This window comes from Giraffa tippelskirchi, chromosome X, assembly GCF_054371585.1.
Source record: "Giraffa tippelskirchi isolate mGirTip1 chromosome X, T2T-mGirTip1v1.2.pri, whole genome shotgun sequence".
Classification (NCBI taxonomy): Eukaryota; Metazoa; Chordata; class Mammalia; order Artiodactyla; family Giraffidae; genus Giraffa; species Giraffa tippelskirchi.
Window position 1 is genome coordinate 54,713,565 of NC_137289.1, and position 14,309 is coordinate 54,727,873.

The 14,309-nt window shown below is 39.8% G+C and overlaps 1 protein-coding gene across 1 annotated transcript; it reads right to left on the minus strand.

Moving 5' to 3' along the window:
• Positions 1–3,273: 3,273 nt before the first annotated feature.
• SERPINA7 (serpin family A member 7) lies at positions 3,274–8,917 on the minus strand. The gene is made up of 5 exons (XM_081565347.1): positions 8,835–8,917; positions 6,263–6,898; positions 4,938–5,211; positions 4,083–4,230; positions 3,274–3,550 (listed from the first exon to the last, which is right to left on the minus strand). The coding sequence occupies exons 1-5, from the start codon at positions 8,884–8,886 to the stop codon at positions 3,353–3,355; spliced, it is 1,308 nt and encodes a 435-aa protein (XP_081421473.1). The 5' UTR covers positions 8,887–8,917; the 3' UTR covers positions 3,274–3,352.
• Positions 8,918–14,309: the final 5,392 nt, after the last annotated feature.

Sequence of the window (14,309 nt, forward strand, 5' to 3'; positions counted from 1 at the left end):
CCAATCAGTTTGTGGTGTTGTTTGCAGTCTTGTTATGGCATCTGATCAGACTAATACAGCCCGGCTACTTAGTAAATATTCTCACAATAAAACTAATTCTTAAAGAAGACAGAAATGCATTTCTAGTCACTTAATCATCTGCAATAAGAATTTTAGGTCAGTGGCCACCTCTCTTCCATGTAGCTATTTAGATATCAAGGTCTTTTCCATTCTGTTTTACTGCAAAGGCAGAATTTTTAACCTGGAGTCCAGAAAAACTTCAAGGATGTTTAAGGATAAAATTCTGAGAACCTATACATTTGTTTATGAAAAAATTCATCTATAATTTTACCAGCTTCCAACTAAAATTTAGCATTTTGTTCATTTATAAATGTGGGCCACAAACCACAGTTGTGGCCACTATACCTGTGATTTTAGTCACAAAGTTCACATAATTTCAAAGCACATTATTGTTGTTGGAGATATCCTGAAATATCACATACTTCCCATTACTTTGGAAAGAATGTTTTCTTTATACCACATATAAGATCTAATTAATACATTGTGGTTGAAGCATACATATTACCACATTAGTAATTTCAATTGTGTTATTTTTATAATTATATTTCAATATTACTGTTGGCCTTTGTAATGCTAAATTTTTTGGCATTTAAAATACTACTCTGAAAAGAGCCACACATATTGCACCATGCTAAAGAGCTCTTCATCTTCCTGGTGATCAAACTATTAACAGATCATAAGTAAATCCACAGTCCAGTTCAAATGAGATAGAAAAAGAATGGAAGAGGTACCTGACTTATTGTAATGCCCTGACCAGTAAACGTCACATCACACCTATACTCATATTCCATTGATGAGAACTAGTCTCATGGGCACCTTTAATTGTAAGAAAGGCTAAGAAATGTAATATATGAGGGAAGACTTGTGTCTATGATTCTATTACAATGGAGAAAGGAAAAAAGAGTTAATTAACTTCATACAATCTATGCCACTACTCTTTTGTACCTTGTCCCCCTGCAAGTTTTCTCCCTTTTGTTCTAAGAGTTTAATCATAGATTTTTATTGGGTTTTTCTGTGCAGAGATTTTTTTTTCTCCTTTCTGCTCCATTTTAAATAATGTGTATTTATTTTTCTTGTCTTGCTGTATTCACTGGGACCTCCCGGGTAATGTTTAATAAGAACAATGATAAAGTACTTGCCTTTTTTCCCAATTTAGTAAAAATTCTGCTGTGAACTTTTACTGCTAAATGATATATTGGTATAGGTATTTTATGATTAACCCTTATGAAATTGAGGAATTTATGTTTTAGTCCTGGTTTGCTAGAATAAACTGAGACTTATAAGGTAAATAGTGACCATCCTTCATGATCCAGCTACAAGAATAAGTGATTAAATGAGATTTATTCTCTAATAAGATACATGAACTGCTAGAAAGATAGTGTCTTCATAATTCCCAGCTTACAACTGGAGAAACTGATATTTCTGATTGAACTCATTTGGGGAGGTTTAGAGAGGGAAATGTATGGCATTTACTCAGGTCTCTGGAGGTAGGGCCTGAGCTAGAAAACATATCTGCAAATTAGGAGACCCACACTATAATCTTGGCTCTGGCCCTAAGTTACTGGCTAATATTGACCAACAGGAATAACAATTAATATTTATAAGGCTTTTTATCAAATATCTGAGCTTCCCAGGTGGCACTAGTGGCAAAGAACCCACCTGCCAATGCAGGAGATGTAAGAGGCTCAAGTTCAATTCCTGGGTCAGGAAGATCCCCTGGAGGAGGGCATGGCAACCCACTCCAGTATTCTTGCCTGGAGAGTTCCATGGACAGAGGATCCTGGCAGGCTACAGTCCATGGAGTCGCAAAGAGTTGGACACAACTGAGCAACTAACACTTTCCTTATCAGATGTCTGGCTCTGTGATGAGAACATTACATGTATTATAGCAGGAATGTTCACAAAATCCTGATGACATGGATATCATCAGTGTTCCCATTTTAAAGATGAGGAAAACAAAGTGAAGGGTTTAAATACCTTGTCCAAGATCACAAAACAATATAAGCAGCAAAGCCAAAATCGTAATGTAACATCAGTGAAACCAAACTGCATGTTAGCAATGATTTTTCTGTCTTATAAATCACCTTTCCTGTCTGGACTTCCAACTTATTATCCATAAAACCAAAATGTAAGCTATACCAGGAGTAAGCAAACCTCCATCCAAATTGTCTAATAAAACACTAGAATGCTTGTGGGCTATATACTTTTCTAAACATATATAATTATTTCAACCTGAAAGTTCAATATTTGCAAAAGCATTTATGCACTTGTTATTATTTCCGTGTCATTGAAGAATTGCACCTTAGAGCTAGAATTTCATATAGCAAATCATTGACAGACACTGTACTATTTGTGTGTACTGAATTCTAATACTGGGGCTTTGAATACATATTGTCTGAGATGAAGCCTAGTTTAGTAGATGGGGGTAGAAGAACATGAACAGACAAGGGGAAGTTGCTGAAGCATCTGAGAACAGGAAGGTATCAAACTTCAGTAAAACTAACCAGGAGATTTATACTTGAGCAAGTGGGACAGGGGTACAACTTTTAGAAAGGGGTCTGATTAGAATACAGAAAAGGAAGGGCTATGAGTTATAATATGAATGAATCACTTTCCTTCTCCTCTCCAAGCGTATAAATTAGCAATAAGAAAACTTTTTTTAGGGGCAAGGTGGGTTGTACAGTGAAATTCACCTTTGTCTCTCTTGCTTTTTTGTACCATGCTTGTTAGGTCACAAACGCTACATCCCTACCAGAAGCTCTCAGTCGGTGACTCAGCCCTGTAGTGAAAACATCTTTTTACAGGCTACCAGTGGCAGTTCTGGCAAGAACACAGAGAACAATTTGGATTAGGTGGGGAAAAGGAGGTTGAGAAGTTTATATATAATCCACTGCATTTATGCTGCTTAATATTCGTTGTACTTTTTATCGGAATCATGGGGTATGAGGACCTGACCTTCATTTCAACTATTTGCCAAGAAGGCAGAAGACAGGGCATTTGTCATCCCAGTAAAATTCCTTGGAGCTAACTCATTGGGATGGGGGTGGATGTTCTGACAAAGAAGAACACATTGACATGGAGCCTTCCTGTGCTTTGGATACTGAGCCACTCACTGACTATTTGAACACAAGAGTGGCCTCTTTCATACCCAGTGCAGTTCGCTTAGGGTCCAGCCTCCACCCCTGCACAAAGGAAATCATGTCCAAGCCCATATTGATCGCATCAGGCTATACTATTTATTTATTTCCCATTGCAATAAGCACATGAAATTAGCCAATAGCCTTTTTCCCAACTACACTTCCATTGGGTCCACAATTTTCCCTAGAAAGAGAATACTCCTAGTGTTTTTCTCCAATATCAACAACAGGAAAGATCTATCAAATTGGATGATAGGATGAAGAAGAGTTGTCTCAGGCTGATTCGGGAATCTGACTTCAGGAATGGCTTCAGTTCCCTTTTCACCAATGTAAAACATAGCCTTGTGGGCAACCTGTTGGGGGAGAACAAACACTGCTGATCCCCTGAAAAAACAGGAAATGACTTTGAAACAGTTTAGAAGTAGGGAAGTAGAAGGAAGGATGGGCTACCCCTTTGCTATACTGTGTTGATGGTGCTTGAATATGAAAGACACTAGTCTAAGTGTAGTTAATGAATCTCTGCTGATTTTAGAACTTGCTGTCAAGGGACCACCTTTTATTCATGGCTTTCTGACTGTAGAAGTCGTTTATTAAGCTTTCTCCTGCCCCTGCCACCTCCTCAAGAACTGTATCCCATCAGAGTCAATTCTGATGATTAAGTCCTTCCATCAGAATCATTTTAGAACATGAAAGTCAAGGATGGAAGTAAATGTTACAATGACTTGTTTTGGAGGTAATGAGAATGACCCTGGAATAAATCTGGCCTAGGAAGAGTTATTCTGCCTCTAAAGGCTTCAGAATCATCACTGATAAAATGAGAGATCTGAATTAACTGCTTGTCAATGGCCCTTACATCTCATATATTAAAGGACTTTATCAACTTACATTGGAAACTTTAAGACCATTGTCCTTTGTAAGTCCAGAAAAATCAGCATTGTCAGCAAAAGCATCCTGGATGCCCATCTTCAGAAGGATGTCTCCAAGGTCATATGTGGCAGAAATGGAAAACTTTGGAACAAATAAGTCAATCCACCTGTGGAGAAAAGAAGAGGGAACATATGGCTATTAGAACACCAAGCTCATGATTCCCTCCCTTTCTGTCTCCTTGGTATGGTCTTGGACTCTGTTCCTTCCCTAGGTATTGATAACCACTACTATGCAGGTCAACACATGATACCAAAACCTCAGAAGTTATCCTAGAAGGAATGCTCTCTGGTTCAGCCCATTTGGGACTGCAGCAATGGAAGTTGGAAGATGTGACCCACTTATGATAAAAAACAAACATCTCTAGGGATATTCACAAAAGTAGGGATGTCAATGGCATTAATATCAATTGGTAATAGCAGGGGAATTTCATGGATTTCCATCTAACACTTCTAGCCCAGTATGGAACATCTATCAATATCTTACCCATCCCCCAAGCTCCAGCTGGACTCTGGGAAAGCATCATTTTTACTAGCTGGCTGACTTTGTATAGTTCATTTCATTTTTCTAGTCCCAACTTCTTCATTTGAAAGATTCTTATAATATTATCTCCTTTGCAGGTTTATTGATGAATGTAGATGAAATAATGTATGTAAAGTACCCAGCAAAGGGATTGGCAAAGAGGATCTCTTCACTATACTTTAGTGGTCATCACACAGCTCTTAAGTGGTTCAGAGTGTTTCTCCTGCCTCTGGGTTTCTTCTGAACTTAGTCTTATGCCCACCCTCCACTTTTCACATCATCTAAGATGTTTACCCCTTCCGCAGTAAGCGGTTCCACTTCTTCAATGTTTTAGATGACATGGCCCCTTCCACCCACTCCATCTGACCCTCTTTGGGAAGGACAAAGAGTGCCAGAGCATTCTTGCTGTAGTCCATTTGCAGCACTGTGCAGTTCAGCTCTGTATCCACCAGGTGATAGTATTGTTCCATCTGGTGCATCATGGGCACTTGCACCGTTGTGGTCTTGTCCACTAAGAAGCTGGAACCCTCTTCTGTCTTGGATGGATCAAAAGGATTTGCCCACTGGGCTTAAAATACAAAGAGGAGAGAGTTTGTTTTAAACCTGAATTAGTGCCAATGTGAACCTCTCCATCAGTCATCTAATCTAGTAATGAATACCACCACAGAGGTAGGTAACTTCTGTCAACCAGTTTTACAAATGAGTAACTGAGGATCAGGGAGAGACAGTGACTTTACATGGTCTCCCAGGTAGCTGGTGGCAGAGCTAGGAGTCACACCCAGGGCTATTGGACTCCATGTTCAACAGATGTTCCGTCTGTGTTCAAAATCACTATACTTACACTAAACCCATCAGAGCCACAGTTTCCTCTTCCGTAAAAAGGTATAAGCACATCCAACACACAGGATGAAATGAGACAACAGATCTGTTCTGCCGTTTTATCCGTCTACAAGTGTGTGATTTGTGGCCAAGAATCGTTCACTCTTCCACCAAACATGGCTGACATGTGCTGTAGAACCAGGAGAAATCATTTGGGCACAGCACCTTCAGAAAAGAGTCACATGATTCTTGTTGTTACAAGAACCAGCTTTAGAATCAGACAAACCTGGGTGGGAATACCAGCTCTGAAATCTATTAACTGTGAAGATTAGATGAGACAATGTGTGTCAACCACACATGTAGCACGGAGCTTAGTATATAGTGGGTACATAGTACGTGATAGAAGTCTTTATGTAACATGCCCAAGAATGAACAGCAAGTGAGGGTCACAATAAGATTTAAAACTAATTCTGTTTACCTGCCAAGTGCAAGCTTGTCTCACCTCATCAAATCTTTTGGAAACCATGATCCTTTAGCTAGATGTGAGCAGGGTGTTCAAACCATTATAACTCCTCATCTCTCTGAATGTTCCCTCTCCCTAGAGATTTCCTGGTTTCATCCACAGAGCTATGTGTCCCTCCGGGAATATCCAAAATTACACATGGCTATATCCAGTGGAACAGGTCTCTGCAGTATGAGAGACACCCACCAATGGCAGTGAGAAGACACCATGAGCTCCCTCCAGTGCCCCATCAAATTACTGGAACAATGAACTAGAAATTGACATCTTAGAACCTTACCTTTAAAGCAAAGATAGTTCACCAGGACCGTGATGGTGTTTGGTTTGAGGTCTTGGATGAGGCCCACAATTTTCCCTTTGGTTTGCCTCTCCACATGACTATTGATCTCCTGCTGGGCTGCAGAAACATTGGAGAAGTCGGTAGAAAAGACTTCAGTCTCATAGAGGTTCTTGACATCATCCAAGAACTTTGCCAGTGGTTTCAGCTGCTTCCCAATGAAAAGGGCATTTCCCATCTGTAATTCCAGCTCCTTCTTTGGAAAATTCAGTGAACAGATCAGGTGCTGGAAGCCCTGCTGGATCTCTGCCATTGGGGTATCTGTAAGGTTGAACCCCAAGCTTTCCAGGATTTGAGTTTGGGTGCTGGAGCAGGCCCCAAGGGAGAGCATGGCCAATCCTGCAGAGATGCTCACAGGGGAAAAGAAGATGTTCTGATCTGGAGTCTCCACAGTGAACCTCCGGTACAGGTTGAATGCAAAGTCAGCATTGATAGATGACATCTTATAGAGAGTAGCATTTTGTTGGGGGGAAAGGCAGGAGGTTATTTTGCCTTCACAGCTGTTAGGTGGTGCACAATGAAGCCCAAGTATCAAGAGAACCAGAGAGAAGAACAGTGGCATTTTGGAAGGAAGGTAATCTATAAGAGATGAGGTGAGAAAACCATTGGGGAATCTTAGCTGGATGAAAACTCTAAGCCAGAAACATGTAATAATCACGCATCGTGATTAGTAAAACAGTAGAAAATATTTAATGGTGTGCTCACCAAGGCCTACGGGGAGGCTTTTCTCCCCTGAAAAACTAATGACACATCTAATAGGAGCAGGAAATAGGTTCCTGGGGCCACAGAAATAGTGGCAAGGATTGTCATTCAGATGTAATAGTGACATATGAAAATTCTGGGAGTAAACTGAATTTGTGGAAATTGAATTACTTTTTATTTGAACTAGAGGCAACCTTTTGGAGTGAAAAGAATCTTTAGATAACATTAGCACTCTTCTGCTTACATTATTTTTTATATTAATATATAAGAATTTTAGATTTTTTTTATTTTGGCATTTTTCTTAAGATAAAATCTATGAGAGGTGAGATAAGAGAAAGTTTTTACTTTTCTTTGAATAAAAGACTAAAGAAGGGATTTCCATTGTGGTTCAGTGGTTAGAACACCCTTCCACTGCAAGGGGCACAGATTTGATCGCTGACAAGGGAACTAATATCCTGCATGCCATGCTGTGTGGCCAGAAAAAAAGGGGGGGAAATAATTTTCACAAGAAAAGTATGTTTAGTTGGAATGGAAGGGTGGTAGTTTATGGAGCCATGTACACAATCATGAGCTGAAATTAATACATTCATGCAACATATGGAAAGTATAGGAATATTTCTAAATAACAGGAAAATGAAAGTGCAACTTTTTGCATTTCAGATCTCTGTCATCATCAGTATAATACAGTCATTTCTAAGTTGCAATACATCTAAACACTATTATTCTTATATTCATTCACATTATATTTTTAATTATCAGAGCAGCAATCAGAAAATAAGATGTAAGATTCTCTGAGCCTGAAAGAGTACAAGACAGCAGAGTAAGGGAGTCAGCTGTGGAATCCAATGACCATGGACAGGAGTGATATGAAGAAAGAAATAGTCCTCTATTTTCTTCCTGAGTGATCTTATCCACTTCCAGGAACTAAACTGCCATAGCACAAAACTACATACTGTATTACAGTGTTCTATATTCTCAGTAATTTGTCCAGCTGCCTACTGCATGTGTCCACTAGAATGTTCCACACATACCTCAGTTTCAATTTGGAAATCTGTTTCCTAATGTAAACACATCATCTCCTAGACCCTCAAGGCTGCTCCTTCATCTTCATTCCATATCACTATCTACTGAGGCTCCCATGCCAGAAACCTGGGAGTCATCTTAGGGGCTTCTTCATTCTCATCCCCCACATCTAATGAATTATGATGCCCTATGAGTGGTACCTTCTAAATACCTCTCAAAACTGTTCCTTTCTCTCCCTTTCTACTGCCACTGCCTCAGTTAATGGACTAAACGACCACTGTGCTACCTGGAAAGCCTAAACTATTTCACCATTGATTGACAAGTCGCTCAGTCGTGCCCGACTCTTTGTGACCCTGTGGACTGTAGCCTACCAGGCTCCTCTGTCCATGGGATTTTCCAAGCAGGAGTACTGGAGTGGGTTGCCATTTCCTTCTCCAGGGGATCTTCCTTACCCAGGGATCAAACCCGGGTCTCCCACATTGTAGGCAGACGCTTTACCATCTGAGCCACGAGGGAATCCCTCAAACTCTTTCACCATCTCCTAGCAAGTCACATAGCCTTCAATCTCTCCTAATCCAATACCCCTACTTCTACCACTCTTTCCAATCTCCACGTTGTCACCAAAGTCCTTTTTCTGAAAAAGTCACAGAGGCTAGTAGGGGGTCAATTATCAGATGATCACACTTAGACCTTGGCCTCTAGAATTAACAATCTGAAGCTCATCATTATTTGGAATTCTGACTTGCTGACAGAAATGCTCAAAGTTCCAAAAGAGGAAAAAAGTACTTACAGTACATGCCCAAGAAGCCACTTGCATATCTCAGAAAGCAAAATCTTTCCATTTTTATAATGTGCCCTCCTCTATTGCAAAAGTAGAGTGTTCTTAGTTACTCATTAACGCCAGGCATTAGCCCTGGGGTGATCGTTTCAAAGCTGATGTACAAAACCAAGGCCAAAAAGAACAAAGTGAAAAATGATAAGGATGGAACTTTGAATGATTGCTTTGCTGTCACATCTTTCAGCTATAACAAGAGAGGAAAAGGATGGTCAGAGCTGGTAGGGTCTGTGTTTGTGCTAGGAAATGTGTCTTTTCAGCAGGCAGAATAAGGACCAGAGGCAAAATTGCCAAGAGGCAGCAGGACAGACTGTTTTCCCTATCACGGCTGGGATCAGCAGCCTTTTAAAGGAAAGGTACACACAGGCAGAGACTGGGTGAACCTCTTTAATGGGTGCTGTAGAAATTATTTACACATTGGCTTGGAGGAGACCATGTCAAAAGTAGCTTCCAACTCCAGATTTCCAATGCTGGACACATCTACGTCTGCTCAGGGGAAAATCAGTCCTGTCCTCTGGTCACTAAAATCCCCTGTTCCATCCCTTGAGCCACAGGACCCTAAAAAGGATGCAGAAGGAGCCAAGGAGAGTGGAATCAAAGGTTTCATTGTTCATTGTTCACTATGTACTGAAATATGTGCTACAAAGAAGCAGAGGGAGCTAAGAGCACTGGACTTGCTCAGGAGACCTGAGTTCAACCTTGCCTCTGCCAATTTCTAGGTCTAGTGGTAGAAGTAGTATTAGCAGTAGTCATAGCAGCAGCAGCAGCAACTCCAGAGTATTTAGTATGTGCACGGTGTGATGTGAAGCATCTAATTTCAGACACTGGCTGCTTCAGGACTACATTAAGGATGTGTATATGTTAAGATTGGGGTGATTGTTGGGTGAATGGGAGTTAGTTTCAGATAAGCTTAGATCACAGTCTATGATGGGACTTGAAAGCCAAGTTAAATAGTGCAAACTTTACCTAGAGGGCATTAGAAAGCCACTGGGGGATTTTGACAAGGAAGTGACTAGACAGAGGGTGATAGTACTGTGACATTGTTTCTTCTTAAGCAAACATCCATAGAGCTCCTACTGTATGGAGATGACCACACTTAGCACTGGGATTTCAAAAGAGACTGCCAAGTATCTGTTCTGAACCCAAGGGATCTTTCTAACTACCTGACACCCACTGTGCAAACTGAACAGAAGATGGTACACCTCACACATAGGATGGTCATGGGTGCATTTGTCCTGCCACAAGGCAATGGAAAGCTCAGAGCTCCCAACACTGAAGTCAGTCCATACTCACTCCTGGTATACAACATATAATCTACTCTCACTTACAGGTATTTGCTTCCTATGAAACAGACTGTCTAGAAAGAAAATTTCCAAAGTTGCGCCCTCTAGCGTCCTAATCATGCAATAACACAGCTTAGTTTCTGTATCTGATTCAGCTGAGCTTTGCCAGCAGGCAGGAACTGCAGGATCTGCTGACACATGAGAAGGGCAACCCTCCCCCACCCCCACAGACTCCCCTGTTCTGCCTTCTGGAGTCCTGTGCTCCTGCCATGCCTTTGATATGTAAGAGTTGTGTGATTTGGGGAAAGTAACAACATCCCCTCCGGTACTCTTGCCTGGAGAATCCCATGGACCAAGGAGCCTAGTAGGCTGCAGTCCATGGGGTCGCAGAGTCGGACACGACTGAGCGCCTTCACTTTCACGTTCCACTTTCATGCATTGGAGAAGGAAATGGCAACCCACTCCAGTGTTCTTGCCTGGGCAGAATCCCAGGGACGGGGGAGCCTGGTGGGCTGCCGTCTATGGGGTCGCACAGAGTCGGACACTACTGAAGTGGCTTAGCAGCAGCAGCAGCAACAACAACAACATCCCTCAACCTCAGTTTCCTCTCCTCTATAGTGGAATGATATGTGCTTTCCTGATAGCTCAGTTGGTAAAGAATCCGCCTGCCATGCATGAGACCCCGGTTCGATTCCTGGGTCGGGAAGATCTGCTGGAGAAAGGATAGGCTACCCACTTCAGTATTCTTGGGCTTCCGTTGTGGCTCGGCTGGTAAACAACCTGCCTGCAATGCAGGAGACATAGGTTTGATCCCTGGGCTGGGAAGATCTCCTAGAGAAGGGAAAGGCTACCCACTCCAGTATTCTGGCCTGGAGAATTCCATGGACTGAAGTCCACGGGGTCACAAAGAGTCGGACACGACTAAGTGACTTTCACTACTTTCACTACTACATTTATAGTGGAATGATAATGATCCCCATATCATGTGGTTATCAGGAGTATTAAGTAAAATTTAGAGATGCTGTCTGGAAGCTCCTATATTGTACTTGGTACATAGGAGGGATCCAGAAACTGTTAATTCTCTTCTTCTTCATCTATTATCTTGATTCTATTCCCCGACTCCAAGTCTCCACAGTTCTGTCCTCTACCTCCCTCTCATTCCAGACTATTGTTCAGTTCTGCATTCTGGAAATACATTTTCCCTAAGATGAAATTGATTGATTGACTGTTAATGTGCAAGATCTTCTTTAAAACTTACATTTGAAACAATCGTTTCAGTCTTGTATAAAGCTGCTGGAACTAGCACATTCAATACAGAATCCCTAGGAAGTGCAGCCGTATCAATAAACTCAATTAAATCTAAAAATATGTCTCTCTCTTATAATTCAGAGGACCATTTAATTACTTTGTCATTTATTTTCATATTCCCTTTATAGAATACAAATTGGGTTTTCAACTGCCTTTACTCCACTAGACCAGATAATCAATTTCCGAGTATCATAATTTCATTAAAATTCCAATGGCATTTTTCACAAAACTGGAACAAATAATCTTACATTTGTACAAACCACAAAAGACCCTGAGTAGTCAAAGCAATCTTGAGAAAGAAGAACAATGCTGGAGCTATTACACGCCATGGTTTCAAACTATACTATGAAGTTATAATAATCAAAACTATATGGCACTGGCACAAAAACAGACATATCAATGGAACAGAACAGACAGCTGAGAATTAAGCCTATTTTTATATGGCCAATTAGTTTATGACAGAGGAGCCAAGAACATACAGTGGGGAAAACACAGTGTCTCTAATAAATGGTGTTTTGAAAACTGAACAGCCTCATGCCAACGAATGAGCTCAAAGTTGTTTAAAAACATAAATGTAATACCTGAAACCATAAAACTCCTAGAAAAAAACATAGGCAATATGTACTTTGACATCAATCATAGTGACAATTTTTTTTTTGGATTAGTTTCCTCAGGTGAAGGAAACAAAAGCAAAAGTAACTAAACAGTACTATATCAAAGTAAAAAGTTTTTGCACAGTGAAGGAAACTGATAAATTACAGTGAACGATATCAGATTCATGATCTCTGAAGATTTAACTTTGGGTAAGGGACCAGGCTTAATCACTCAGAGCTTTTTTGTATGGCAGAAGTTTTATTACTGTGAAAAAGGACAGAGAAAGCTTCTGACATAAACATTGGAAGGGGGACAGAGTGTGCCCCCCTCACAAGTCTTAGCAAGGCCTTATATACTTTTGCCAGACTCACTCCCACAACCTACATCTTAAATTAGTAAGATTAGAACTAACAATAGAAAGGTCTAACCAGACCCACTCCCACATAAGATAACAGGATTAGTCAAAAGGTTCTTGTTAAGAAGGAGAAACATGTCCTCAAGCAAGATACATTTGTTGTTATATAATCCTTAGTACAGAGCTTAAGGAAAAAAATACCCTTGAGCCATTAGCTCTGAGCTTAAATAAACAATGTTTTATGTGACTAAAACAAGGGATGAAGAAAAAAATGTTTGTCCTTTTCTCTTCCTTGAGAACCCTGGACCCCTTTCTCCTCCTCGAGAGTCCCAGACTCCTTATCAACCTACCTAAGAGTTAACTCTCTCAAAGCTATCAATAAAATCAAAAGGCAACACACTGAATGGGAGAAGATATTTGCAAATAGTATTTCCATCAAGGAGTTAATATCTAAAATATATAATAAACTCACACAGCTCAATATATAAAAAATAATATGGTTCAGGATGGGGGACACATGTACACCCATGGCTGATTCATGTCAATGTATGACAAAACCCACTACAATATAGTAAAGTAATTAGCCTCCAATTAAAACAAATTAATTAATTTAAAAAATAATATGAATAAAAATTGGGCAGAGAATTTGAATAGACATTTTCCAAAGGAAGACATACAGATAGCCAACAGATACATGAAAAGATGCTCAACACCCCTAATCATCAGGGAACTGCAACTCAAAACTAAAATGAGTTATCACCACATACCTATCAGAATGGCCATTATCAACAAGACCATAAAAACAAGTGTTGGTGAGAATATGGAGAAAAGAGAACCTTAATGAACCATTGGTGGAAATGGAAATTGGTGCAGCAACGATGGAAAACAGTACCGAGATCCCTCAAAAAAACTAAAAATAGAACTACCATACAATCCAGCAATTACACTTTCGCATATTTATTTAAAAGAAAAAACCCCACTAATTTGAAAGATATATGCAAGTCACTGTTCCTTGCAGCATTATTTAAAATAGCTAAGAAATAGAAGCAAACTAAGTATCCATTGATAAATGAATGAGTAAAGATGTTGTATTTATATATACAATAGCATCTTACTTAGCCCTAGACAAGAATGAAATCTTGCCATTTGCAGCAATATAGATGGAACCTGAGGACATTATGTTAAGTGAAATAAGTCAGGCAGAAAAAGATAAAACTCTCTGATCTCACTTATATGTTGAATGTTTTTAAATAAACAAAAGACAAACAAAGTCATAGTGACAGAGAACAAACTGGTGATTGACAGAGTGGAGAGTGGTAGGGGATTAAGTCAAATAGGAGAAGGAGATTCAGAGGTACAAACTTCAGTTATAAATTAAATAAGTCTCAGATGTGTAATACACAGCATAGAGAATATTGTCAATAATACTGCAATAATATTATGATGACAGATGTTTGCTACACTTATTGTGGTTTTTACTTTTCAATGTGTATAAACGTTGACTTACTATGTCATACATTTGAAATTCATATAATTTTGTACATCAACTATATTTCAATTTAAAAGAGAGAGAGGGAGAGAAACAACAGAGGCCATGATACAGAGTTCAAAAAAAAACGAAACCTGTCAGTATTGTCAACCAACAACACAAGAGAAGACTCTACACATGGATAAAACCAGATGGTCAATAACAAAATCAGATTGATTGTATTCTTTGCAGCCGAAGACGGAGAAGCTCTATACAGTCAGCAAAAACAAGACCGTGAGCTGACTGTGGCTCAGATCACGAACTCATTGCAAAATTCAGACTTAAAATGAAGAAAGTAGGTAAAACCACTAGACCATTCAGGTATGATCTAAATAAAATCCCTTACAATTATACAGTGGAAG